This window comes from Salvelinus alpinus, chromosome 19 (genome assembly GCF_045679555.1).
Source record: "Salvelinus alpinus chromosome 19, SLU_Salpinus.1, whole genome shotgun sequence".
Lineage (NCBI taxonomy): Eukaryota > Metazoa > Chordata > Actinopteri > Salmoniformes > Salmonidae > Salvelinus > Salvelinus alpinus.
Genome location: NC_092104.1, coordinates 11,087,086 through 11,104,613, shown reverse-complemented (window position 1 = coordinate 11,104,613; position 17,528 = coordinate 11,087,086). Strand labels below are relative to the sequence as shown.

Below are 17,528 nucleotides of genomic sequence, written 5' to 3'. Positions count from 1 at the left end.
GCATGCGTGGCCACGCAGTTATGGGTGAACAGGGAGTACAGGAGGGGGCTGAGCATGCATCCTTGTGGGGCCCCAGTGTTGAGGATCAGCGAAGTGGAGGTGTTGTTTCATACGTTCACCATCTGGGGGTGGCCCGTCAGGAAGTCCAGGACCCAGTTGCACAGGACGGAGTTCAGACCCAGGGCCATGATCTTAATGATGAGCTTGGACGTACTATGGTGTTGAAGGCTGAGCTATAGTCAATGAACAGCATTCTTACATAGGTATTCCTCTTGTCCAGATGGGATAGGGTAGTGTGCAGTGCGATGGCAATTGCATCATCTGTGGATCTATTGGGGAGGTATGCAAATTGAAGTGGTTCTATGTTATACAAATACACCATGACAGCGCAATACACAAGGGGTGGAACAATGGCAAAGGTACCCACAGGACAAACAGAATAATATTAGGCTGAGGAGAGATTAAATAGCATTAATACAACAAAAATAATTGTTTTGTTGTTTTGTTTATTTTTGAAAATAAATAGAACTGTAATAATGCCAAACGTGCTGTGGTGCTGTGACAAGCTTATTTTCCAAATGTAGGCTATTACTGAATAAGTTATTTTATGCAGTGTGAGGTGTCTGCACCTTGGTGTGAAACATTAATATTTAATGCGATTATTATTATGCCATGGCACTCTGCCATTAAAAGGCCTTGGCATTACCCATAGTGGGATTGGTTTTTCTTAATTAATTTAATTTAATTTAATTTTTTAATTAATTCTTAATTTTTTAACCCAAGAAAGCAAAGGTAACTAAACAAAATGACTATTGTCTCGTAGCACTCACTTCTGTCATCATGAAGTGCTTTGAGTGGCTAGTTACCTGACACAGGTAACTAGCCACTCAAAGCACTTCATGATGACAGAAGTGAGTGCTACGAGACAATAGTCATTTTGTTTAGTTACCTTTGCTTTCTTGGGTACAGGAACAATAGTGGACATCTTGAAGCAAGTGGGGACAGTAGTCTGGGATAGGGAGAGATTGAATATGTCCGTAAACATTCCAGCCAGCTGGTCTGTGCATGCTCTGAGGACGCGGCTAGAGATGCCGTCTGGGCCGACAGACTTGCGAGGGTTAACATGTTTAAATGTTTTTTTCACATCGGCCACGGAGAACGAGAAGTCACAGTCCTTGGGAGCGGGCCGCGTTGGTGGCACTGTGTTATCCTCAAAGAGGGCGAAGGTGTTTAGCTTGTCCGGGAGCAAGACGTCGGTGTCCTCGACGTGGCTGGTTTTCCCTTTGTAATCCATGATTGTCTGCAGACCCTTCCACATACGTCTCGTGTCTGAGCCGTTGAATTGCGATTCCACTTTGTACTGACATTTTGCCTGTTTGATAGCATTATGGAGGGAATAACTACACTGTTTGTATTCAACCATATTCCCAGTCACCTTGCTATGGTTAAATGCGGTGGTTTGCTCTTTCAGTTTTGCGTGAATGCTCCCATCTAGCCACGGTTTCTGATTTGGGTAGGTTTTAATATTCACAGTGGGAACAACATCCGCTATACACTTCCTGATGAACTCAGTCACCATGTCAGTGTATACATCAATGTTATTCTCAGAGGCTACCCGGAACATATCCCAGTCTGAGTGATCAAAATAATCTTAAATCATGGATTCCGATTGGTCAGACCAGCATTGAATAGACCTTAGCACGGGTACTTCCTGCTTGAGTTTCTGCCTATAGGAAGGGATGTGCAAAATTATGATCTGATTTGCCGAAGGGAGGGCGGGGGAGGGCCTTGTAGGCATCCCGGAAGTTGGAGTAGCAGTGCTCGAGTGTTTTAGCAGCGCAAGTACTAGATTCAATGTGTTGATATGATAGAACTTCGGTAGCGTTTTTTGTTAAAATCCACAGCTACAATTAACGCGGCCTCAGGATATGTGGTTGCACAAAGTCCAGTGTAGTTCCTTGCGGGCTGTTTTGGTATCGGCTTGAGGGGGAATATACACGGCTGTGACTATAACCGCAGAGAATTCTCTTGGGAGGTAAAAGGGTCTGCATTTGATTGTGAGGTATTCTATGTCGGGTGAACAAAAGGACTTGAGTTTCTGTATGTTATCACAATCAACCATGAGTAGTTAATAATGAAACCCACACCCACGCCTTTCTTCTTCGCGGAGAGTTCTTTATTCTTGTCTGCGCGATGTACTGAGAAACCAGCTGACTGTATGGACGGGCACAGTATATCCGGAGAGAGCCATGATTCCGTGAAACAGAGTATGTTGTATGTTACAGTCCCTGATGTTTCTCTGGAAGGAGATCCTCGCCCTGAGCTCGTCTACTTTATTATCCAGAGACTGAACATTAGCAAGTAATATACTCGGAAGCGGTGGATGGTGTGCATGCCTCCTGAGGAGGTCTAGAAGTCCACTCCGAAAACCTCTTCTCAGCCGGCGGCGTCTTGGAGCGGCGTCTGGGATAAGTTAAATTGCCCTGGGAGGTAAGAACAAAGGATCCAATTTGGGAAAGTCGTATTCCTGGTCGTAATGGTGGTGAGTTACCGCCGCTCTGATATCCAAAAGTTATTTCCGGCTGTATGTAATAACACAAAAAACGTTCTGTGCTAATAATGTAAGAAATAACACACAAAAAAAACAAATACTGCAAAGTTGCTTAGGAGCTAGAAGCAGAGCTGCCATGTCTGTCCGAGCCATCTTCATCTTACACACACGCACATGCACACAATGAACACAGGTGAGCACAGTGTATTGGCAGATCAGGACGTACAAATGACAAAGACTGTGTGACTGTGCTTTTGTGCTCTAACTCATGGGCGTCTATTGGGGCTGACTTCAGCTTTCATTGTGCGTCAAGGGGGCTTGGTCAGAATGTTTAGTGGGTCCACAGACAGGCAAGCGTACACTTGAAGCTTTATCAACCTCTAACACCAGGTGTAGCACAGCAAAAAATGTCAAATAAAGTTCAAAAACACAAAACAACAAAACCATAACCCCTGTGGAACCAGTGTGCGTGTATGTGTGTGGAATAACCGCTGTGGAATCTTTGATTCATATTTTCTCTAGAGCTGTGGGAGGCAGTGAGTCATCGAAATACGTCCAGAATGGCACCCTATTCCCTTCTTAGTGCACTATTACCCATAGAGCTCTGGTCAAAAGTAGTGCACTATATAGTCAATAGGATACCATTTGGGATGCACTCATCCAGACGGTCTTTGAGAGACTGACACAGGAAGTGAGGTGTCAGAAATAACAGGAAGTGCACTCACTCTCAGCAGCTCCCCAGACGAGGGTCTGTCCTGAGGAATTTTGAGGAGGCAGCAGTCAACGAAGCTCCGGAAGGGGTCCGACCTCGTAGAAGGATAGAGGGGTGGAGAGGTGGAGCGGAGGGACGGAAGAAAACAGAATGCAACAATGATTAAGCCAGGCACTATAGGCAATAGTAGTCAACATCCACTTTCCCACCTTTCAAACCAGAGTCAGGGCCAAGCGGTGCTTCGATAGTTATTCACCATGTTTGTCAGTGTTATTGAAAGTCCATCATCAAACTCTTTGGGAGAAACGAGCATAAAGACATAAAGCTGTCACTTTCAACCTTCATCTGTCAAAGTGTCATACATTCAGTAGTATACACAGAGTCAGGGTTAAGAGAGCACCTGTATTGCTTGTCAACATGACACCTGTCTTCTTTAAGACAAACGCTGCATGGTGATGTTTCTGCTAGTTTCAGCTCTGAGAGACTACGTTAATGCCAGAGGCCTGTTTGAAACACATCCAACAACTGACGAGGGGGCACCCACAGAATTAAATGCAACATTATTATAATGCATCTCTATGGTAGGATCATAACCCTGCTTCACACACTCTTCAGTACAAGGATAGGGCTTTCTTTTAATGCTAGTTTGTCAAAGTGTGCATAATCTTTGCATTATGAATAGAAAATCAAACTCTCATTTCTTGGAGAGTGAGCGCAACTTGTGAATCTGCTTGCTTAAGGTTTCATAACTGCCACATTGACTCCTACACGGGAGAACAATGAGTAGCACTGTTCAGTAAGGAACATGGACGATGAAAAAACACTTACACCTTTAGGAAAATCCCCTTGTAAAGAGTGACGTATGCTGCCACTTGTTTCAGCTGTAGTATAAGGAACTGTATTTGTTGAAAGGAATGTATTCCTAGAGCCATATAAGTCCTATATCTATCTTGGGTCAAGTAGAGTACAAACTCCCACCTTTATGGTGCGATACTACTGTATAGTGGGTGTAGTGCCATGTCATTGTAAATGTTGACATGTAGAGTTATATTCGACTGGATCTTCCTTCTATGGCAGTCATTACACCATCAGAAAGGGGGTGGGGGCTAGTGTGATTGCTGCCTGTCTTTCTGCCTCCCTCTTCCTTCTTTCAGTCCATCCTTCCTTCTCTCTCCTTGCCTCGCTCCCTCCATACTGTCTGTCTGTCTGTCTGTCTGTCTGTCTGTCTGTCTGTCTGTCTGTCTGTCTGTCTGTCTGTCTGTCTACCTCCATACCATCTGTATGTCTGTCTGTCTACCTGCCTTGCTACCTCCATACCATCTGTCTGTCTGTCTCTCTACCTGCCTTGTTACCTCCATACCATCTGTCTGTCTGTCTGTCTGTCTGTCTGTCTCTCTCTCTCCCTCTACCTGCCTCGCTCCCTTCATACCATCTGTATGTCTCTCTCCCTCTACCTGCCTTGCTACCTCCATACCCATCTGTCTGTCTGTCTCCCTCCATTTCTCTCTCTCCCTAACTCGTTCTCTCCATACCATCTGTCTGTCTGTCTGTCTCTCTCCCTGCCTTGTTACCTCCATACCATCTGTCTCTCTCCCTGCCTTGCTACCTCCATACCATCTCTCTGTCTGTCTCTCTCCCTCTACCTGCCTTGCTACCTCCATACCAATCTGTCTGTCTGTCTCCCTCCATTCCTCTCTCTCCCTAACTCGCTCTCTCCATACCCATCTGTCTGTCTCTCTCCATCCCTCTCTCCCTGCCTCGCTCTCTCCAAACCCATCTGTCTGTCTCTCTCCATCCCTCTCTCCCTGCCTCGCTTCCTCCATAACCATCCATCTGTCTGTCTCTCTCCATCCCCCTCTCCGTCCTACGGAGTGTGGTTTGGTGAATGGTAGATTACAGTAGAAGCCTGTGTACTTGAGCCTGATTCTTTAAATAGGCCTCAGCTAGGCCCCTCAGGTAATTACATAACATACACTATATATACAAAAGTATGTGTACACCCCTTCAAATTAGTGGATTCGGCTATTTCATCCACACCCGTTGTATAAAATAAATCACACAGCCAAGCAATCTCCATAAACAAACATTGGCAGTAGAATGGCCTTACTGAAGATCTCAGTGACTTTCAACGTGGCACCGTCATAGGATGCCACCTTTCCAACAAGTCAGTTTGTCAAATTTCTGCCCTGCTAGAGCTGCCCCGGTCAACTGTAATTGCTGCTATTGCGAAGTGGAAACGTCTAGGAGCAACAACAACTCAGACGCGAAGTGGTAGGCCACACAAGCTCACAGAACGGGACCACAAAGTGCTAAAACGCGTAGGGCATAAAATAAATGTCTGTCCTTGGTTGCAACACTCACTACCAAGTCCTAAACTGTCTCTGGAAGCAACGACAGCACAATAACTGCTCGTTGGGAGTTTCACGAAATGGGTTTCCATGGTCGAGCAGCCACACACAAGCCTAAGACCACCATGCACAATGCCAAGTGTTGGTTGGAGTGGTGTAAAGCTCGCCACCATTGGACTATGGAGCAGTGGAAATGCTAAAAATCACACTTCACCATTTGGCAGACCGACCAATGAATCTGGGTTTGGCAGATGCCAGGACAATGCTACCTGCCTGAATGCATAATGCCAACTGTAACGTTTGGTGGAGGAGGAATAATGGTCTGGGACTATTTTTCATGGTGTAGGGGGCTAGGCCCCTTAATTCCAGTGAATGTAAATCTTAACACTACAGCATACAATGACATTCTAGACGATTCTGTGCTTCCAACTTTGGGTCAACAGTTTGGGGAAGGCCCTTTCCTGTTTCAGCATGACAATGCCCCCGTTCACAAAGCGAGATCCATACAGAAATGGTTTGTTGAGATCGGTGTGGAAGAATTTTACTGGCCCGCACAGAGCCCTGATTTCAATCCCATCGAACACCTTTGGGATGAATTGGAATGCCGACTGCGAGCCAGGCCTAATCACCCACCATCAGTGCCCGACCTCACTAATGAAGCAGCAACAAAGTCCCAGCAGCAACATTCCAACATCTAGTGGAAAGCCTTACCAGAAGAGTGGAGGCTGTTATAGTAGCAAAGGGGGGACCAACTCCATATTAATGCCCATGATTTTGGAATGAGATGTTCGACGAGCAGGTGTCCACATACTTTTGGTCATGTAGTGTACTTTGACTGGGAATTACAGGGCTGCGAGAGGTTTTGTGTGTGTGTGTGTGTGTGGTCACACAGCTCAGTGGACGGATGGTGATGACTTACCACTCGTTGGACTGCAGCGTGGGAGAGTCGTTCTGGGCAATGTGATATAAGGCACTCATAGCGTTCATGTTGAACAGCGGAGGTTTCCGTTCCGCTATGGAGGGGGAGAGAGAGTTAGGAGGGAGTTCATATCTGGTTGACCAATAGGAAAGATAAGAGATACTACTGACCTAGTAATTCCCATTATCTGTCTGTTTGTATATAAGTGTGAGTGAGTGCAATTTCACATGCAGTGTCTGAAATAGATAAAGGGCCACACTAAATCACATGAAAAACAGGACTGAGCAACAATGTGAAGGAGTGTCATTCCTCTCGCCAGATGGTGTAGCTACTGTTGAATTCGGAAGTTCACATACACTTAGGTTGGAGTCATTAAAACTCGTTTTTCAACCACTCCACAAATTTGTTGTTAACAAACTATAGTTTTGGAAAGTCGGTTAGGACATCTACTTTGAGCATGACAAGTAATTTTTCCAACAATTGTTTACAGACAGATTATTTCACTTATAATTCACTGTTTCACAATTCCAGTGGGTCACAAGTTTACATACACTAAGTTGACTGTGCCTTTAAACAGCTTGGAAAATTCCAGAAAATGATGTCATGGCTTTAGAAGCTTCTGATAAGATAATTGACATCATTTGAGTCAATTGAAGGTGTACCTGTGGATGTATTTCAAGGCCTACCATCAAACTCAGTGCCTCTTTGCTTGACACCATGGGGAAATCAAAAGAAATCAGCCAAGACCTCAGAAAGATAAATTGTAGACCTCCACAAGTCTGGTTCATCCTTGGGAGCAATTTCCAAACCCTTGAAGGTACCACGTTCATCTGTACAAACAATAGTACGCAAGTAAACACCATGGGACCACGTAGCCGTCATACCGCTCAGGAGGAGACGTGTTCTGTCTCCTAGAGATGAACGTACTTCGGTGCGAAAAGTGCAAATAAATCCCAGAACAACAGCAAAGGACCTTGTGAAGATGCTGGAGGAAACAGGTACAAAAGTATCTATATCCACAGTAAAACGAGTCCTATATCGACATAACCTGAAAGGCCGCTCAGCAAAGAAGAAGCCACTGCTCCAAAACCACCATAAAAAATCCAGACTACGGTTTGCAGTTGCACATGGGGACAAAGATCGTACTTTTTGGAGAAATGTCCTCTGATCTGATGAAACAAAAATAGAACTGTTTGGTCATAATGACCATCGTTATGTTTGGAGGAAAAAGGGTGAGGCTTACAAGCCGAAGAACACCATCCCAACCGTGAAGCACATGGGTGGTAGCATCATGTTGTGGGGGTGCTTTGCTGCAGGAGGGACTGGTACACTTCACAAAATAGATGGCATCATGAGGTGGAAAATGATGTGGATATATTGAAGCAACATCTCAAGACATCGTTCAGGAAGTTAAAGCTTGGTCACAAATGGGTCTTCCAAATGGACAATGACCCCAAGCATACTTCCAAAGTTGTGGCAAAATGGCTTAAGGACAACAAAGTCAAGGAGTGGCCATCACAAAGCCCTGACCTCAACCCTATAGAAAATTTGTGGGCAGAACTGAAAAAGCGTGTGCGAGCAAGGAGGCCTACAAACCTGACTCAGTTACACCCGCTCTGTCAGGAGGAATGGGCCAACATTCACCCAACTTATTGTGGGAAGCTTGTGGAAGGCCACCCGAAACGTTTGACCCAAGTTAAACAATTTAAAGGCAACGCTACCAAATACTAATTGAGTGTATGTAAACTTCTGACCCATTGGGAATGTGATGAAAGAAATAAAATCTGAAATAAATTACTCTCTCTACTATTATTCTGACATTTCACATTCTTAAAATAAAGTGGTGATCCTAACTGACCTAAGACAGGGAATTTTTACTAGGATTAAATGTCAGGAATTGTGAAAAAGTTTAAATGTATTTGGCTAAGGTGTATGTAAACTTCCGACTTCAACTGTATGTCTATTTGTTTGACATTCTGAGCCAGGCCAAAACAGTAGGTTATCCTAACAAGTAATGATGCCTCCTGATATGTCCAAAATAATTTCTACACAGAGGGTTAAATTGCAGGCTTTCTGCTCTACAGGGAGTCAAAGAGTAGTACCTACCTACCAATGCTCTGACTAAAAGCGTCTGCTAAACGACTAAAATGTAAATGTAATTAATAAAGTAACGCAGTTCTACGCAGGTGATTCCCAGTAAAACAGAAGTACACTAACTCACCCAGTTCTATGCAGGTGATTCCCAGTAAAACAGAAGTACACTAACTCACCCAGTTCTATGCAGGTGATTCCCAGTAAAACAGAAGTACGCTAACTCACCCAGTTCTATGCAGGTGATTCCCAGTTAAACAGAAGTACACTAACTCACCCAGTTCTACGCAGGTGATTCCCAGTAAAACAGAAGTACGCTAACTCACCCAGTTCTATGCAGGTGATTCCCAGTAAAACAGAAGTACGCTAACTCACCCAGTTCTATGCAGGTGATTCCCAGGGACCAGATGTCTATCTTCCCTTCGTACTGACCCTCATCCATGGCTAGGATCACTTCCGGGGCCATCCTGGAACACACAGACGGACGTGCACAGGTGTTAGTGGTGGTGATGGTACTGACCAGTAAGGTGTTAGTGTTGTGTTAGGTACTGACCAGTCAGGTGTTAGTAGTGGTGGTGGTGGTACTGACCAGTCAGGTGTTAGTAGTGGTGGTGGTGGTACTGACCAGTCAGGTGTTACTGTTGGTGGTGGTACTGACCAGTAAGGTGTTAGTGTTGTGTTAGGTACTGACCAGTCAGGTGTTAGTAGTGGTGGTGGTGGTACTGACCAGTAAGGTGTTAGTGTTGGTGGTGGTACTGACCAGTCTGGTGTTAGTGTTGGTGGTGGTACTGACCAGTCTGGTGTTAGTGTTGGTGGTGGTACTGACCAGTCAGGTGTTAGTGTTGGTGGTGGTACTGACCAGTCAGGTGTTAGTGTTGTGTTAGGTACTGACCAGTCAGGTGTTAGTGGTGTGTTAGGTACTGACCAGTCAGGTGTTAGTGTTGGTGGTGGTACTGACCAGTAAGGTGTTAGTGTTGGTGGTGGTACTGACCAGTAAGGTGTTAGTGTTGTGTTAGGTACTGACCAGTAAGGTGTTATTGGTGTGTTAGGTACTGACCAGTCAGGTGTTAGTGTTGTGTTTGGTACTGACCAGTAAGGTGTTAGTGTTGTGTTTGGTACTGACCAGTAAGGTGTTAGTGTTGGTGGTGGTACTGACCAGTCAGGTGTTAGTGGTGTGTTAGGTACTGACCAGTAAGGTGCTAGTGTTGTGTTTGGTACTGACCAGTAAGGTGTTAGTGTTGGTGGTGGTACTGACCAGTCAGGTGTTAGTGGTGTGTTAGGTACTGACCAGTAAGGTGCTAGTGTTGTGTTTGGTACTGACCAGTCAGGTGTTAGTGTTGTGTTTGGTACTGACCAGTCAGGTGTTAGTGTTGTGTTTGGTACTGACCAGTAAGGTGCTAGTGTTGTGTTTGGTACTGACCAGTAAGGTGCTAGTGTTGTGTTTGGTACTGACCAGTCAGGTGCTAGTGTTGTGTTTGGTACTGACCAGTAAGGTGCTAGTGTTGTGTTTGGTACTGACCAGTCAGGTGCTAGTGTTGTGTTTGGTACTGACCAGTCAGGTGCTAGTGTTGTGTTTGGTACTGACCAGTAAGGTGCTAGTGTTGTGTTTGGTACTGACCAGTAAGGTGCTAGTGTTGTGTTTGGTACTGACCAGTAAGGTGCTAGTGTTGTGTTTGGTACTGACCAGTAAGGTGCTAGTGTTGTGTTTGGTACTGACCAGTAAGGTGCTAGTGTTGTGTTAGGTACTGACCAGTAAGGTGTTAGTGTTGTGTTTGGTACTGACCAGTAAGGTGCTAGTGTTGTGTTTGGTACTGACCAGTAAGGTGCTAGTGTTGTGTTTTGTACTGACCAGTAAGGTGTTCCTACGAAGGAGTTGGCAGGAGAAGCTATAGAGGCAGAGCCGAAGTCTGCCAGTTTGACCAGGCCAGGCTCTGTTAGCAGGATGTTTCCAGCTTTTACATCTCTAGAGAGCGCGAGAGAGAAAGAAGGAAGGGACAACACAGACAGCATGGTTTAGGGTGGTGGGATATTGTTAGGACGCATTATGTAGCCTTTATAAAGGATTTATGAATGCACAAATAAAGACGGACACCGTAAAGTGTTACAATATATTTGTAGTACACTTCTCTTTCTTTGTTATTTATCTATGATATATCCAAAAAGCACATGACAGGAGCTCAACTCCAGGAAGAATGTGGTTGAAACGTTGTGAATAACAACTCCAGCTTATTAATAAAGACATTTCCTTCAGCACAGGAAACAGTGAGAGGACACTTTTTAAGTCTACTTTTGAGGCATAAAACCTTACAATTCATTTATGAAATTCTGTGGGGAATCATTTTTATTTAAAAAAAATATTTTCTCAACTTTGAACGTAGGCCTACATTTTAAATCAGTGACATAACGACCTGTAGGAAAACAATGCTTGTCAGAGAATTTAGGGCTTGGGAATTACTACTGTAATAGTGGATGCCTATCCTATTAGTGTATAATAAAAGAGTAACACGTGTCTTTATGGGAGCATAGTAAAATGATACGGGCTTCAGCGCGTAATAACATTTTCCGTTAGTGACGTTCAAGAGGGCTTGTTGGAAGGCACATTGAACTGAGATAAGGCTCTGATACAGTTATCTCTGATGACATCACTATTACCTAGCTGTGAAAACAGAGACACCACTTATCGTCTCATCATCAGTTCAAACTTTTAAAATCTGTTGTCGGAGGAACATTTGAATGTGGAAACAGACGGGTAGACTCGACCGGCCGCTCACCTGTGAATCATATTACGGGAATGGAGGTAAGCCAGTCCCTGCAAGGCACCATGGGTTATGGCAGCAATTTCAACCTCTTGGAGCGGTTTCTTATGAACTAGAGAGGACAGAAAAATAAACCAGAAGGGGAAAACCGTCAGAGCTATCTAGAGACACAGGGTACAGTAATCTGCCCTTCCTGATTTACACACGACCACAAGCAACCCCAACAGCATCTGGCTATTGGGTAAAGGGTTGGGATATTAGGGTTATAAAACACATTCAGGGCTCTGGTAGAACTATAGCCTGGTCCCAGATCTGTTTGTGCCATCTTGCTAACTCAATGACTATAGAGAGGTGTTAAGACAACGCAAACGGATCTGGGACCAGGCTAGTTGAGCAAAGCCTTGCCAAGGAGTCAAATGGCAAAGTGGAACTACAGTGGAGAAATTTCAACAGCACTTCACACACCATCCATGGCTGTTTAAAATGGTATCCATGACAGCCAGGATGGGACACAAACACAAGTGCTATATATACAGTGGGGAGAACAAGTATTTGATACACTGCCGATTTTGCAGGTTTTCCTACTTACAAAGCATGTAGAGGTCTGTAATTTTTATCATAGGTACACTTCAACTGTGAGAGACGGAGTCAAAAAAAAAATTATCCAGAAAATCACATTGTATGATTTTTTATTTATTTATTATTATTATTATTTTTTAATTTTACCCCCTTTTCTCCCCAATTTTTGTGGTATCCAATCGCTAGTAATTACTATCTTGTCTCATCGCTACAACTCCCGTACGGGCTCGGGAGAGACGAAGGTCGAAAGTCATCCAGTCGTGGCCGACTGCGACAGAGCCTGGGCGCGAACCCAGAGACTCTGGTGGCACAGCTAGCGCTGCGATGCAGTGCCCTAAACCACTGCGCCACACGGGAGGCCCCCCATATCAACTTTTTGTGTGTGTTGTTGGTATAAATTTAGCAGAAGAAAAAAATAAAATAGGCTGCTAGTAAAAAGTCTGAGTGGCTGGTTGTTTTCACTCACACACTGTTTTCACACACACACTGGCCTAGCCAGTCTCCAGATCTCAACCCCATAGAAAATCTTTGGAGGGAGTTGAAAGTCCGTGTTGCCCAGCAACAGCCCCAAAACATCACTGCTCTAGAGGAGATCTGCATGGAGGAATGGGCCAAAATACCAGCAACAGTGTGTGAAAACCTTGTGAAGACTTACAGAAAACGTTTGACCTCTGTCATTGCCAACAAAGGGTATATAACAAAGTATTGAGATAAACTTTTGTTATTGACCAAATACTTATTTTCCACCATAATTTGCAAATAAATTCATAAAAAATCCTACAATGTGATTTTATGGATTTCTTTTCCTCATTTTGTCTGTCATAGTTGAAGTGTACCTGTCATGAAAATTACAGGCCTCTCTCATCTTTTTAAGTGGGAGAACTTGCACAATTGGTGGCTGACTAAATACTTTTTTTGCCCCACTGTACATGAGTCAGGGCAAGGTCAGGAATGTTGTGAGACTGAACAGGAACATTCATAGTGGAATATTGCGTGGAGAGTTTAGAGAAAAGGCTCATCGCAAACCATGAATGTTGAATCATTAATAGATTCATTGAGCACATGCTCCGAAAGCATCCAGCTAATTTCGTTGTGTTTGGATTTTGTAGCCAAAAATGTTCTTTGGATGAACTGTGTGTGTGTGCACTACTCACCCTCTAGTAAATCTGATGCGGAGCCTAGGCAGTACTCCATCACCAGCTGGAAGAGACAGAGAGAAAGGTCAGAGGTCAGAAGTTTATAACATAAAATTGAGAGAGTGCACAGAGACAATGTGTGAAAGAATGGTGGAGAGAAAGAGTTTGAGCCTGCCCACAAAATGAGGTGGAAACTGAGCTGCACTTCCTAACCTCCTGCCAAATGTATGACGATATTAAAGACACATTTTCCCCTCAGATTACACAGACCCAGAAAGAATTTGAAAACAAATCCAATTTTGATATCCTCCCATATCTACTGGGTGAAATACCACAGTGTGCCATCACAGCAGCAAGATTTGTGATCTGTTGCCACAAGAAAAGGGCAATCAGAACAAACACCATTGTAAATACAACCCATATGTGTTTATTTATTTTCCCTTTTGTACTTTAACCATTTGCACATCATTACAACACTGTATATAGACATAATATGACATTTGAAATGTCTCTATTCCTTTGGAACTTTTGTGAGTGTAATGTTTACTGTAAATTTTTGTTGTTTATTATCTATTTCACTTGCTTTGGCAATGTAAACATATGTTTCCCATGAATATAAAGCCGTTAGAATTGAATTGAAATTGAGAGCAAGACATTGATGCAGCTCTGCCACAGTCCACTGACCCAGGCAGTGTTATCTTTCAAGTAGCAGCCTTTATACTCAATGGTGTTTGGGTGGCGCAGCTGCTCCAAAAACTTGACCTCCTTGATGATGTCCTGCCATTTCTGAGAAGAAAAGGAAGGAGAGGGAGAAGGAGAGAGAGAGAAAGTGAGAGAGACAGAGAGAGAGTTTATGGATAGGTCAGTTACAATTACACAAGAGGAGTTTGAACCTAGCCCTTGACCCCAACCCTGACATAAATCTCAACACAAGGCCTTGTGGATCACAGGGAATGTTGAACCTCTGTTACAATGCCTGATATGTGACCGTTCGAAAGGCCAGGTTGTGAGTTCAAAGATAGTGAGTTGTGACCATCATAATGTCCATAGGGAAGGACCTCAGACTGAGTGAGTGTTGTCCATGGAAAGTTGAACCTCTGTTTCAAGGACTGAGGTGTGACTGATAAAGCAGACAGGGGGAATGAGTTCCAAGTAAGTTAGTGCTGTTTCAAGGCCTGAGGCATGACCATTCTAGTTTGAGTTCAAAGTGAGATGTGACCATCTGTGGTCAGAGTGACTTCTGAGCGAGTGAGAGCTGGCCATGGAATGTTTAACCTTAAGTGTGACTGTTATAGTGGACACACTGAGTGACTTGGTTTGGCCAGTATAGCAGTCAGTGAGTGACTTTAATGTGTGTTGGAGTTGTCCTCTCACCTCGGTGGTCTGTTTGCCATTGTAGGACATCTTCTTGATGGCCACCACCTCTTTGGAGTAGGAGTTTCTGGCCTGTAGGGGAGAGAGACAGGGGAGGGTGTGAGTGAGAATGAGACAGAGAGAGAGACAGAGAGAGCGCGAGACAGAGGGAGCACGAGACAGAGAGAGCGCGAGACAGAGAGAGCGCGAGACAGAGAGAGTGCGAGACAGAGAGACAGAGCGAGAGAGATAGAGAGAGAGAGACACAGAGAAAGACACACAGAGAGAGAGAGACAGAGAGAGAGATGGGAGGGTGGATGTGAGAACAGGCATCTCTATATAAATACACCACAGTGGTATGAATACAGGATATGGGCCCATCTTTTATAGAGCCGTCATCAGTATTAAGACCCACTAGGAAAGACCATAATTTGTTAACCAGATTGTGCTGCAGTTCACATTTAGTAAATTACTAGTAGTAAGTGAATAGTCCTTGCCAGAGTCAATTCATTTGCAAACCCAAGAGGAGCACTTGATATTCAATTCAATAAGTATCTTAAACATAGACAGCATCCAGTTGGAGTCTAAAATCTGGTACAAATGGGTCAAATTATAGTGATACATCTTTATACAGTTAGAAGCCAGTTTATTAGGTACACCACCCCATAAAAAAAAAATGGTTTGCTCCTACAGACAGTCACATGACCGTGGCTTGCTATATAAAGCAAGTAGACAGGCATTCAGTATCTGTTTAACTGAAAGTTAAAATGGGCAAAATTAGTGAACTAAGTGACTTTGTGCGTGGTATGATGGTTGGTGCCAGACACGCCGGTGCCAGTAGCCTCCTGTGCTTTTCACACAGCGTCTAGGATCTACTGAGAATGGAGCGACAAACAAAACACATCCAGTCAGCGGCAGTTCTGTGGGACAAAACAGCTGCTTGATGGAGGTTGAAGGAGAATGGTAAGAATCGTGCTAACAGCCACAAACAGGTAAATCACAGTACAACAGTGGTGTGCAAAACGGCATCTCGGACGTTCCTTGTCACGGATGGGCTATTGCACCGGACAACCACACCGGGTTTTATTCATATCAGCCAAAAAGAAGAAGCAGCTCCAGTGGGCACATGGTCACCAACACTGGACAATTGAAAAGTGGAAAAACATTGTCTGTTGCTTGTTGCGTCATGCTGATGGCAGAGTCAGGATTTGGCATAAGCAGCATGAGTCCATGGCCCCATCCTGCCTGGTGTCAACAATACATGCTGGTTTTGATGGTGTAATGATGTGGGGAGTGTTTTCCTGGCACAAGTTAGGTCTCTGGATACCATTTGAGCAATTTTTCCACACCCCAAAGAATTCAGTCTGTTCTGTAGGGAAAAGGGGGTCCGATCAGGTACTAGATGGGTGTACCTAACAAACTGACTGATGACTCCGGGTCAAATGAGAACAAACTGGAAACAATAATCAACTGTCTCTCTTCATTGACATCTCCACTTAAGGAGTTACTGAACAAATATGAAAGTACAGACTTTAACATCACAGGAAACTCCCCCGAGTTGAGATACGAGCATAGAGGAAACAGGCTGTTATTCAAAGAAGCTAGAAGCTAGGCACAGTACTTAACCTGCTGGTGGCCCATCTACACACAGTAAGAACATCATTACAGTCTCTGCCCCTCGGCATGGCTACATTTTAGAGGCCCCCCTCTTGGCGGTGTAGAGAAATGTTTGAATTTAAGCCAAATTCCTGCAATTCTACACATTTCTCCATGGAGCTGAGAGAAATGTTTGCAGTTTTAAAAGGTAATTTCCTATGCATTTTGCCATGGCTAATGCTATTATTTTTCTCAAACATAAGGTTAAATGACACTACCGTTCAAAAGTTTGGGGTCACTTAAGAAATGTCCTTGTTTTTGAAAGAAAAGCACATTTCTTGTCCATTAAAATAACATCAAATTGATCAGAATTACAGTGTAGAAATTATTAATGTTGTAAATGAGTATTGTAGCTGGAAACGGCAGATTTTTTATGGAATATCTACTATTTAATGAAGCTGCCAGTCGAGGACTTGTGAGGCGTCTGTTTCTCAAACTAGACACTAACGTACTTGTGCACCGGGGCCTCCCACTCCTCTTTCTATTCTGGTTAGAGCCAGTTTGCGCTGTTCTGTCTAAAGAAGGCCAGTTTTATTGCTTCTTTAATCAGACAACAGTTTTCACCTGTGCTAACATAAATGCAAAAGGGTTTTCTAATGATCAATTAGCCTTTTAAAATGATAAACTTGGATTAGCTAACACAACGTGCCATTGTAACACAGGAGAGATGGTTGCTGATAATGGGCCTCTGTACGCCTATGTAGATATTCCATAAAAAATCTGCCGTTTCCAGCTACAATAGTCGTTTACAACATTAACAATGTCTACACTGTATTTCTGATCAATTTTATGTTATTTTAATGGACCAATTAAAAACTTGCTTTTCTTTAAAAAACAAGGACATTTCTAAGTGACCCCACACTTTTGAACGGTAGTGTATATACTGCTATATTCATTGTTTTTGGACTTTGCAATTCTCCTTGACTGTCTAGCTCTTATTTTGGTCATTGTTAGTTCTCATAGATTATATATTTTCTACATACAGTGCCTTCGGAAAGTATTCAGACCCCTTGACTTTTTCCACATTTTGTTACGTTACAGCCTTATTCTTAACTGGATTTTTTTTAAACTCAGCAATCTACACAAAACACCCCATAATATTTAAACTCCCCAAATACAGGTCTGCCAAGCTTGTAGCATCATATCCAAGAACACTCCAGACTGTAATCGCTGCCAAATGTGCTTCAACAAAGTACTGAGTAAATGGTCTGAAAACTTACGTAAATGTAATATTTCCATTTTTAATTTTTAATAAATTACCAAAACAGTTTTTGCTTTGTCATTATGGTGTATTGTGTGTATATTGATGAGGATTTTTTAAAATCCATTTTAGAATAAGACTAATGTAACAAAATGTGGAACAAGTCAAGGGGTCTGAATATTTTCCATATTATATCTGTTTTAAGACATTGACGTTTACACTGAAA

The 17,528-nt window shown here is 43.5% G+C and overlaps 1 protein-coding gene across 5 annotated transcripts in view; it reads right to left on the bottom strand.

The window, feature by feature from the left end:
* The window catches only part of LOC139545018 (serine/threonine-protein kinase TAO3-like), a 156,042-nt gene that overhangs the window by 58,789 nt on the left and 79,725 nt on the right, over window positions 1–17,528 (bottom strand). For 4 of the 5 annotated variants that reach the window (XM_071352336.1, XM_071352339.1, XM_071352337.1 and 1 more), the window contains 8 exons: window positions 14,467–14,538; window positions 13,777–13,878; window positions 13,111–13,156; window positions 11,393–11,489; window positions 10,471–10,584; window positions 8,997–9,088; window positions 6,531–6,624; window positions 3,277–3,358 (listed from right to left, as the gene is read on the bottom strand). In XM_071352336.1, the coding sequence (XP_071208437.1) occupies window positions 3,277–3,358; window positions 6,531–6,624; window positions 8,997–9,088; window positions 10,471–10,584; window positions 11,393–11,489; window positions 13,111–13,156; window positions 13,777–13,878; window positions 14,467–14,538 (699 nt within the window). Of the gene's footprint in view, window positions 1–3,276; window positions 3,359–6,530; window positions 6,625–8,751; window positions 8,771–8,996; window positions 9,089–10,470; window positions 10,585–11,392; window positions 11,490–13,110; window positions 13,157–13,776; window positions 13,879–14,466; window positions 14,539–17,528 lie in introns of those variants that run through there. The other variant, XM_071352340.1, reaches the window with a different exon arrangement.